General features: G+C 40.7%; 1 protein-coding gene across 1 annotated transcript in view; it reads right to left on the bottom strand.

The window, feature by feature from the left end:
* LOC310908570 (sodium channel protein type 5 subunit alpha-like) overlaps window positions 1-12,038 on the bottom strand; it is a gene marked incomplete at its 3' end in the record, with an annotated part of 214,572 nt that overhangs the window by 152,683 nt on the left and 49,851 nt on the right. Inside the window, 2 exon segments of the mRNA XM_083859729.1 lie at window positions 5,118-5,209; window positions 10,016-10,144. Coding sequence (XP_083715855.1) covers window positions 5,118-5,209; window positions 10,016-10,144 — 221 coding nt within the window.

Genomic DNA, 12,038 nt, shown 5'->3' with positions numbered 1-12,038 from the left:
AGGTGCTCTGCATCTCTCTGATTCAATCCTATGTTTTGTAAAAGCAATGCTTGATGTATTCAAATTTAGAGCACAGTTAAATCTTCTGGATAAATAATCCTTCTTTGAAATAGTGCCAATGAGAGCACTGCAATATAGCTTAATAAAAGATGCTATTTATGGGGCATTAAAGGAATTTACTTAATTCTTGCAAGTCAAACATCAAACCAGGCAGCATGCAGGGAAAAACCCGAGGATCTGATCCAAAGCTGAGTAACATCTACACCCGTTAATGACAATGGGTCTATAGATTACTCCCCATGGAGTAAATCAATAACAGGCTTTTTCTGAATCACTGACTTCTTTCCACACCTCTGGGCCAAATCCTGCTTACATGACAAGAAAAAAAAAACCCACGAGATCCAAAATCAGTGGGATGGGGGCTGTATAGGCAGCCTGACATCTGCAGAGAGCAAGAAGAATTTGGCCCAAACATTCCTGTTAAGGCAGGTAGAAATTATCACATTCAGAGGTTAATCAAGTAATCATTTTTCAAATGCAAATTGGAAACCATAGAAAATGCAAGCAACACCAAACAATGAGAAATGGCAAGATCCCAAAACACTATCCATTCCTTATGCGAGATGTGAGGGAGTATTAGCATAACTCAGTATGACATCCATACCAGATGTTGGCAATCACCTACAGAACATCAGACACGTTCATTCACAGTCTGGAAACAAGCAGGAAGAAGAGGAAAAATAAAAAACCACCAAAAAGAAAAAAAAAAAAAAGGTATGACTTGCAGCAAGATTGTCTTCATTGTGCCCATTCCTCTCCCTAAGGATACACCTGTGTCCTGTAAATGTCTGCATGAGTCACATGAGTGTAGGGAGAGAAGGGCTCAGCCTTGATGAGTGTATTTTGTCATTAGTTACTGAGACATGGGGCAGCAGAGAGTTTAACAACGTGTTGGCAAACTTGAATTGGTGTCAGCACTCCTGCAGACTGGCTTTGTGTGGCAAAGTGACTGACAGGCCAGTCTCCAAGGAAAACACAAATATGCCATAGATTTCTCACTTCTGGGAGAGTTACTTCTTGAGTTAAGTGATTTACCCACCAAAAGGGTGACATTTATCTCTCTGTAGCAGGAGCTCAGCGAGGCTGAGGCAGTGAACGGGGGTCAGTCTCCTCCACACAGTCTTAATTCTTGTTCTCAGAGCTCTGTTCTGGCTATCACAGAGGCACTGGATAACATTCACAGCACTATTTATAGCCTTTAGTCTCACACTAACTTAAATGGGAGCTGGATCAGGCCCCAAAGTGCCTTGGCCCAATTTTCTATGAGGTCACCTTTCCCCGGGATCCTGTCATTTTGTGTGAATGTCCGTGGTGTACATGCCTGCTCCAGAAAGAGCAGGGGAGCTTCTCTGGATACAGCTGCATACAGGCAGCTTACAAAATCCTGGGGATGATGATGGTGATGATGGTGATGGCTGGCTTTTTGTGGTCTTTTGATGGAGAGGGAGTACCTCAGGGTTTATATTATCTCAATTAGTGCTTATCAAAAACATTGGTGATTTCCATGAGGATAAAATATGACTCAAGACCCTCTGTTGTTCCTATAGGGTCCACTGGGATTTGGATTCCCTGGTAATGGGATGTTAATGGGAGACAAATGAATGGTTTCAGTGGGTTGTTCTGCTGCTGACCACGGTTCCTATCTGGCTAGAAAAACAAATGAATCCAGTTGCCACGGCAACGTGCAAGACGCCAATTAGTAAATCAAATCACTGAGAGTTAAAGGTTTTAAAATGCTCCCATGGAGAAAATGTTACTTATTTCTGTTACCTGCACCTGTACAAAGCTTGTTTTCCTCTCAATATCATGGAGAAACTGGAAAACAGGAAGAAATGGGTGTGTTCAGTGCAGAAAAGGGAAAATGGAGGGGTTCCATGAAGGTCTTCTGGCATGTTAAGGGCTGCCACAGGAGGTAAGGCAATAACCTGATGTCTTACACTGCTCCAGGTTAAAAAAGAGAGAGCTGATAACTCAGCAAGAGAGGGGAGAATGGATTCAGAGACAGGACCTGCAGGACCATGGACATTTAGAGCAGGAGATATTGCCATTATGGCACTCAAACTGAGCCCCAGCTCCCCAGTGAGAGGGGAGCTGGCTGGTAGATCCAATATTTGTGTTGTTGGGTCTGGATCTGAACCATCCACCCGGGACAAATCTTCTATTGACAAAAGCAGTGAGTTGCTGGAAAACTTCCTGGACTCCTCAGGAAGACCCTGGGACCTCCACCTTTGAAGGGCTGCTCGAGGAAGTCAGGCAATAAATACTATGCCATGTTTGAGCTGTGAAAAATACAGCCTCAGACCAGGGGGATGGACTCTGAAATTTGGAGATGTGTTTCAGCCCTGTGAGCCCTTGTCCCCTCTAAAGATCCCTGTGCCTGCTTGAGCACTTAGTGCCAGACATTAAAGGTAGGTGAGATTTTTAAAAGCACTAATTGTCAGCTTTACTGACTCCCTCTGGAGTCAATAGAGAAACCCATTGATTCCAAGTGAAGCAGAAGGCCTTTGAAAAGCAGCCTCTAAGTGCTTTGCTGGACGGAAGCCTCGCACCACCGAGGACTTGGCCCGTGGCTTTCCGTAAGCAATTTCACTGAGCAGGGTCAGCCCAAGCATGTTTGTGCAAATAGAAGCACCTGATGGAAAAGTGATCAATTTTATTGAGGGAAAGCTCAGATATATTCCAAAGGAGAATACAGCTTGGTGTTTTTCACCTGAGAGGTGAAAGAGGAAGCAAAAAAATAACAACCACCTTCTCCTCCCCACGACAATTAACCCCAAAAATCTCATGAAAGATATTAATGTTCATTATCTTTTCATTTTTAAGCCTACTGGGGGAAAATATTTCACCTCAGCATAAGTCTATGTTATCATTAAAAACTCAGACGGATCTCCAGAGAAACCATAGCATCATGTCCAATATATAATTTGAAATACATATGCCTAACTATAAGATGAATTGACTCCTCTGAAATGATCTGCTAATATTAAAAAAAACCACCTTGTCTGTGTTTCACTGGCAGCTATGGCAATTTGTAGCTCTCCACATTTGTAATTTAATACTCAGGGCACAGGTAATCTTGATGATAAAATCAAAGACCAGATATTCTATCAGCATATCTACATGCAGTTATGTCACCAAATAATTTAGGGACTTATACATAAAAATGCAGTTATCAAAAAAAACCCTAATCAAATACTCAGTCAGAATGAAAAAAAAGAGAATGTGAGTTATGTGAATTACTTTAATAAATAGCACTCCTCTTTTTTTTTTTTTTTTTTTCTATTAACTAACAAATTGAACAACTCAGTGTTTAATATCACCGAAGGGTTTTGCTGTATTTGAATCTGGATTTTTTGAATCTCACTACTCAATTTTTTCCCCACCAAGTCATATCTTATCATTTGATGTAAAACAAGTTTCAACTCCTCCTCCAATATAGGACAGCAGAAAACTGTTATATATATAACTGAGAAAAACTGACAGGCTCTGCTCTGAAGAGGCTCAAGCCTGAGACAAGATGTAAGGTGAAAGGTGTCCTCTGGACATGGATGTCCCTCCAAGTTAAGTCTTCAAATTGCTATCAAAGGAATCTAGGAAACAAACTCTGGCTTTCTCTCTGAGTAGCCACCACCACCCCACAGGATCTGTAAAACACTGCTCAGCTCTGTTTCCCATGGAAAATAAAAATCCTTTCTCAATGGAAATCCCGTTAGAGAAAACTTAAAAATCCCCACAAATCTCTGCTAATAGATTATTCTTTAAACTTAAAGACAAAATTTAAGACAGGTTTCAAGGAACTAATGAATCTTAGAGTATTCTTTAAAACCTGTATTTGGACACACACTTCCAATGAAAAGCACCTTGCTTTCCCAGTAATTTCCCTGATTTTCATTATTGTGGTATTAAAATGAGGGACCAAACTCTAGACACAGATTTTTTTTTCTTAACACCTCTATTCCTGAATTCCCATTTCTAGCTTATACTCCATGTGGTGATGAGTTTTAATACATATCCCTATAAGTTTACTTCACAGAATTTGTTGAGATTGATATTATAGTGTATAATGGAATGAGTGGAAAAGCCTTTCTAACCTTAAAGACCTGTGAGTGAGAATCTGAGCAGTTCTCTCGATGTTTTGAATATTTTTAACACGTAATTGCCAACATCTGTTCAGGATTATCACAGATAGGATCTACCATGCATGGTTTCTGCTATCTTCTCTACCTTGTCATGCAGGTTGGAGATGTTAAACACTGAGGCTGAATGAGACCTGTCCATAGATAATGGCTCAGCAAGAAAGTTGTGTTGTATGGTTAGTCCTCAGCGGACTCATCTCTGCATAAATTACTTAATAATTTATTTCTTTTTTAATAGTAAGAGGTTATACAAAGAGCTTCTTTCACTACCAGATGTGTAGTAAAACTGATTTTTTTTTTGAGGGGTGAAGAGGGGAGAAATCATACACTCAAAAATGTGAGAATACGTGAATTGATGAAATGCTGAACCTACCAAAATAAATCATGAAATGTTTTCCAATCTCTTCAAGGCTCAAAATTTCAGCAGTGTTTCTATCACATGCAAATGGATAAATACCATGACAAATTAGGCTATCTGTGCCTGCAGTCTTGAAACCTCAGCTCACAGCACAGATTTAGATTCCTCTATCGATGTGCTCTTAAACATGAATATGCATTTTGAGGTCATTAACCCTCCATTTCTAAAAAATCAATATCCGAAGGTTTTAAAAGATTTTCATTGCCATTTTCATACGGTTCACAAACGAGCACTTTATGTGTGTGATTCACGAGGCACCGTTCTCACTGCAGCACTTGTGAGCTCTGTAATTTTGGAGCCACTCTCACTCCTTCTGCCCACAAAAACCACACTGGAAAAAACAGTAAAAAAACCCAAATGTATTCTATTGACAGGTCACATTCCCTACATTCCTCCATTTCCTGATCAGCATCTATGGTTTAGTCTTTGGTAATTACAGTGTTTGCTACTGGAAATGGCATGTAGGCTTTAACTGCAGCCCGAGTGTTTAACCTGATTTTCACCTGAAATGACTGAGATTGTTTTCAGCGCCCGCAGCACTCTGAACGTTCGTAAGGCTGAGACATTGCCCAGGTCCACAAATTCAGTTATGTATCTGTAACAAGGGAAAGTCACACACAGACAATGACAAAACACCAGCCAAAAAAAACAACAATCAAAGGGACAAAGAGAGACAGAGAAAGAATCACTTGTAGCTGAGAGCCAAAAACGTAAGGATCAGGGCGTCTTACCTGGGATTACTGAAATAGTTTTTAAAGCTCTCAATACCCTGAAAGTCCGAAGAGGTGAAACACTGCCTACATTCACAAATTCTCCTACATACCTGTAGAATTAAGTCACAGTTATTTGGAATTATACAATAGAGTATGAGACTTGTCTGAATGAAGAAAGCATTCATACACAGTGGGAGCAAACGCAGCCAAATGAGAGGTGCACCCACTTTTCAGGCTGTTCTTTGATGCCATTTGCCCCAGGTTTTCATTAGTGCACATCATTTAAAATGCTACTTGAACTATTAAACTTTTCTAATAGGCATCAATCCTTTAAAGCTACTGGGTGAACTCTGTTATTGTGCTGTTCAACCGTAAATACTTCAAAGATTTTACCATCATGTAGCTGAACAAAAAAAAAAATCTTTACATTACTGGAAATATTAAGAGTTATTTTGCTGCTTCAAATACTCAAGCAATTTTCACTTAATAGCTTCTGAAAACTACATATAGGACAACATAGCAAAATAGTACAAACATTTCGACTGGGTTATTTGGTTTAAGATGTTGCATTCTGTGCTAAAGAAAATTTTGGTTTCAAGAGATGCTTTAAATTGTATTTTGTTTTGTATTTCAATTTCATGCCCTTTGGCTGTGGGAAGATGGAGTCTAAATTAATATAACTGCCATCCTACTAAAAACTCTTTATGATTAAAATACCAAGCCCAGCTGTTCCCTGCCATGCCTCTTTTGGTCATCCTGGAGACCCATCACATCCAAGCTAAATGCTCCCAGGAGGGAGCATTCCCGTCATGGAATGACTTTCATTTTATCAATGTTGTACAAAATTATTTCCTCCAAGTCATTATGCAGCAAAGCCATAGTCACCACTGCATCTTCAGAACAAAAGAGATCTTGGACCCCTGAATTTCACTTCTCAAATTCTACCAAATTTCATTTGACTGCCCTACTTCTTTGGGGCCTTTGTTTTTAAATGTTAAAGAAAAAACTCACCTGGTTATTTTAAAAAGCCTGCTTAAGTGGGCTTTATCCAAAGGCCCCTGGGGAGAACAGAGTATCCTCTCCATATCTACTAATCCAGATTATAGCCTGGAAGAACAATATTGCTTCTCTTTATAATCTCACAGGGGAGTCTGGGCAATGATTTACCCGTTTCCTTCCCAGCTTTACCCTGTACTTCTCTCCCAAACTCTTCTTCAGCATGAAAGGTGGAGGAAAACATAATTTGGGTAGAAGCATTAGGATGGGACTATGGTTCTGCTGACCACAGATTTGTAAAAACACATTATAAATATGTGAACAAGCATATGAAGCAGATAATACTGCTGCTTGTACTAGTCAATTAGGATTTATTTTGCTCATTTTTTTGATCAAAATGCTGCTGACCAGTTCTTCTGTACCAGGGTATGAGAAGCAACTGGAATTCCTATCCTGAGTTTTCCCATTAGCCAGGGAATTTCTTATTGTCTTTAAGATTTTGACAGGGCACTTCCCAACCCAGAGTTACAGCTGCCTCTCCCTCACCTGTCCTGGAAAGAAGGACTCACTAGTTTGGGAGAGAGGGATCTAAACAAGGGCAGTTTCATAATTTCCTTTGAACCCATCCCTGACCCTAGAGAGGGTCACAGGCCATGGCTGTGTCCACTGGCACAGAACAGGAGAAAAGCCCTGGAGACCTGCAGCACTTCTTATTCTCCAGTGTGCTATTTAGAACTACTCTGTGGCCCAATCTGTGCTGTTTCTGCCCAAAAGAAGAAGACAAGAAACTATTTTCCATCAACTCTAAAACAAATTATGGTCTTCCCACTGTAACACCCTGTGTAATATCAGTAGAATAATTGTATTTTCTGTTAGCTCAGAACTCTGGGTCCATCTGAATCTCATGGCCCCTTATCAGGTTCCTCCATTTTGAATCCCCAGGCCATCTTTTTTTGCAGATACAGAAATACCTCTGGCAGCTCACAGGCTACAAGCAAAGACAACACCAGAGTTACCTGTGTGATCCATCTTACTTTAAATTACTTGCAAATTGGATTTGTATGAAGGCTAAATCGTATCAGAATAGATTCCATTATCTAAGGCTCTGCACTATCTGCTGCTTGCATACTTGGGAAGGAGGTTTCATTGTACACATGAAGATCATATTGCAGCCACTTTTAACTCTCTCACTGCTGCCCGTGGGCTCAAGGAAACATTTCTCCATTTCTTTTTTTATTCCAGAATTCCATTTTTCCATTCTTAAAGGCTTAGTATAATGTGCCTTAAAGTAAGAAACAACAGGAATGGATTCTGGTTCTGAAGAGATAATTTGGTATTAAGAAAATTGTTTGAGGTTGAGAAGCTTGACAGCTCATAGTTGCAGGTCCCCCTCTTTTGGGGATGCTCTAACTAAGATTTGAAATACCATTTGGAAAGAAAATCAAAAGATAGGTAGGAAAGAAAGCACAGACTCCCAAGCCTTTCATTAGAAAAGCTTTAAGGATTTTTCCTGATCCTTAGGCTGGAGCACTGAGTGGCCGTTCAAGTCTAGAATTAGAAAAGAAAACAGAGGAGTAAACCTACAACCTGTGGGCAGCAAATCCTGGTTCCTCCCAACAGGGAGTGAATAATTCCCCTGTGGGTTACCATCCACCTCAAGGTCTGTGCAAACCTTTTCATCTTTCCTGCTCCCTACATCCCAAACATCCAGAGATGATGTAGAGATAATTTAAGGGGTATTCAGACCATATCCCCACTGACTATTCAGACCTGAATTTCAGCCTGAGATGCCCCCAGAGGTGGGGGAGAAGTTTCAACCTCTGCCCAGGTTGAAAAGATGAGGTGGAGCAGATTCATGGTCCAAGCTGGAAGCTATGGTTCCTCTTGTCCTTGTCTCTGCTCCTTTCTACATTACTGTCAGAAACCTCTTTCCTTCTAGAAAAGTGAGAACCCAGGCACAGAAATTCTCCATGTTGTGCTGAATTCTGAGACCTACAAATAAACTCACATCTTAACTCACAAGCAGATGATTATATCCTGCTTTTACCACCTGCCTGATGGACAGGAGGCAGGAGAGCAGGATAGAGACTCTGCTGTTGCCCTGTCCAGGAGAATTGCACTCAGCAATACTTGAGGAAAAGTTTAGCCGTGAAAAATATCTAATGCTGACCTCCAGAAGATTCTCCCCATCTACACTGATTTGTTTTTTTAAAGGCTTATCATAGTGGCCAGATGTCAGTTCAGCCAAATCCATAGGAATGCAGTAACAGATACCAGGACCTGGCCTAGGGCTGGCTTAGATCCAAAGCCCACGGAAATAAACGGGAATGTCTCTGAGGAAGTTCACTGAGGTTTTACATGCCTTCATGCTGTTATGCCAAATGCTGCTAAGAATCAGAGAATTGTAAAATATCTCAAGCTATGGGAAGAGACCTCATAGGGACCAAGAGTCCAATTCCCTGCTCCTCACAGGACTACCTAAAACTAAACTATTTGACCAAGGGCATCATCCAGGGTCTCCTTGAATACTGGTCTCGATCCCTGTGCCCTAACAGAGTTGTGCTTTCAACTTCAGTGGCCCTCACTGGTGTTTTAGCTAACTTTGGTTGAATATTCTTTCCTGATTTTGGTTCCATTCAAACTCCCAGGAGTTCAGCTCACATGTTGGTGCTAACACACTCAAATCTCATTTAATGCTGTGAATTATGTGGTTAAAAGATGGCAGCAAGAACTAACCCAAACCCAGAACTGAATACAGGTATCAATAAGCAGAAAAAAAAACCCCAACAAAAAAACCAGGGAGATCAGATCAGATCCTTCTGTGTTTAGGAAGTGGAGCCTTTCAGGTGTCTCTACAAGCTTTCATTTCAAGATGGCACTTGTTTTCTCTTTTGTGACAATGAAGAAATCTGGATTTCTATCTTAGCTGGAGGTACTAAGAGTGTCAGACCTCTGCCTTTGGCCAGAGCTTGGGCTGACCCTGAGTCCCCTGTGAGTGCTGGCTGACTGCTTCTCTACCCCTGTGTATTTTTAGCTGTCTGGATGCTGCAAATCCATCACCTTCTTCAAAGCACCAGGACCCCACATGTCCTCAATGAACTCTGACAATCTAGGCAGAAGCATACAGCTGAAGGGGAATATCATGGTGGGGGCCAAATATCTATTTCCAAGATATATAATAAGTTTCAGAGGACTTTAAATTAATTCTCTATAGTAAAAGTAGTAATTACTTTTCAGGTGAAAAAGGTTTGTGAAAAGAGGAATGTGAAAACAGCTCTGATGATATGATGGATAGATAGAGTATAAATAGGGATTTAAATACGTGAGTATTCAGTCACACTTACAACACTTTCTATTCAGGGGTCTGCAGCTTCCCAAAACTACATTGATAGGCAGATATTATTACAGATATTTTACAAACAGCTCTCACTGTGGACCACAGAGAGAGTAAATAATTCCTCCAAAATTGTCTAGTGAATTCAGAAAAGAGAATTGAGAATTCTTCTGACTTCTTCTTCTCTGAAACCACTCAGAATAAAAACACCTCCTTCCTAATACACTTCAGCCTTTTCTCATTTTCAGTAAAATTTGAGTGAAGAAAAAAAAGAAAAAAAAAAGGAACATCCAGACAATCTTTTAAAAAGTTCTATTGCATATAACTCGCTTGAAAAATATAAAGGAGTTCTACTTACGCCATAACGATAACACTGAAATCCAGCCAGTTCCATGGATCCCGAAGGAAGGTGAATTCTGTCATGCAAAATCCTCTCGCCAATATTTTTATCAATGACTCAAAAGTGTAAATGCCAGTGAAAGTGTACCTGGGGAACAGAGTGGCCAAAGAAGCAAGAGGATTAGCAAGCAGTAGATGGCTGAAATTGCAGGGGCACAGCTGCAGCACTGGGCTGTGCATGAGCAGCCTTGTGTGTGGACCAAGGGACAGGTAAGGAACAGAAAAATACTTGGGACAGTCTCAGGATGAAGGTAATTTTCAGCGTGGGGTGTCCCTTGATGAATCCTCACTCATTAAATCAAGCATGGACTCTACGTTGCTAAGTTGTGCTGCGGGACTTCTGAACCTCTGCCATGTCCAGTGGAAGAAGAGTGGATTAGGGAATCATGGAATGGTTTGGGTGGGAAAGGATCTTAAAAATCAGCTCACTACAACCCCTTTGCCATGAGCAGGAAACCTTCCACTAGACCAAATTGAGCAGAGACCCACCCAACCTGGTCTTGAGCACTCCCAGGGATGGGAAGTCCACAACCACTCTGGCCAACATTATGCCACACTCCCTGTTTCTCCAGTTGGGAGGAGGGTGGTTGTTCCATTCATACCTCTCATCTCTTCCTGCCCAAGACATTTTGGAGATTAAAAAAATGCCACCACTTGGTTTTATCAGCTAGAAAGGGTAATTGTCCTACAACTTCCCTTGTGTTTCACTATCCATGGCAAATTGCACCAGCCTTGCGAATTAAACAACAAAATGCCCTCCCTTGAAAAAGAATTGAAAATCTCCCACCTGACTACTGTATGTAGTAATTTTGACCTGCCTGACAGTAAAGGAGACACAAGGCTGGGTTTTTTCCCCTGGTAAATTAAGTTATTACCGACAGCCCCTTGACTGTGATGATCTGGGCTAGAACATAGATCTTACCTTTCATAATAAAGATGACACGTGTAATAAAATTTAGCAAAATCTCTGTGGAGGACAGTAAGGCCTCTGATTTATAGCTCTCAGGTCTATACTCACCCAGGGCTCTTCCTGCCATCAGAGACAGAGTTCAGGGCACACAACATCTCTTTTTTAATGTTGCTGTCCAAGACTCCTAGCCCAATGGACTGGGTATTCTAGGCCATATTTTAACAACAGAAATAAATGCTTAGTGTCTACCATGGGTACTCTCTACCTCTTTTCTCCAAATCAAAATGCAGATGATACCAAAGCCTATTAAAAAACCTTCAACACCTCAAACCCACTAAAACACAGATCTCCTAAGTCATGATGTGAAGGGCTATCACTGGAAACACTGGCTTGAGTTTTCTGTTCAGTGCCCAAACATCAAGTGGTGCTGTCACACATAAAATAATTGTAACAGTGAAGATTCCTGTTTGGTAGAAAAAAGGTGTGAGTGGTTGAAGCTGACAATACAAGGAAGAACATTATGCATAAAATGTATTTAGCTGTATTCCACTTAACTGCAACTGGGCACACACACAGGTAGTGGCCAATCTCATGCCCTCCTGCCATCGTGTCATGCAATAGTGCCACTCACATATGTTACAAAATCTCAGTGTGCTGCATCTTAAAATGGGGATTAGCAGGAAAGCTGGGTGAAGAAGTGGGCATTAAATGTGTCTCCTCTTTGACCATATACCTGAGCATTACCTTATATCCAACTTTTTCACAGCTCCTATTTCACTTTGCTCTGGTATTTTGAATATAGGTCACCCATGTGACAGTCTCTTTAAGCATGTGTGTTTACTAATACACACAGAAAACACATGCAAAGAACTAAAAAAAAATACTTAACAGTGCATAAGCTCATTAAAATGATAAAGCACTTGTATTTATTCAGCATGTCAGATGGGTTTAATTGATTGTATAATCATCGTCTAATTCTAAATGGATCGGGCAAAGTCCTCCAGCTACTGAATGGCTTCTTTAACAACAAAAGTCGGGGTTCTTAAAAAAATTTTTAGTGGGGGACAGTTCA

This window comes from Zosterops lateralis (assembly GCF_965231275.1).
Source record: "Zosterops lateralis genome assembly, chromosome: 1".
Classification (NCBI taxonomy): Eukaryota; Metazoa; Chordata; class Aves; order Passeriformes; family Zosteropidae; genus Zosterops; species Zosterops lateralis.
The sequence above is the reverse complement of the archived record's forward strand: the minus strand, read 5'-3'. Positions and strand labels throughout refer to the sequence as shown.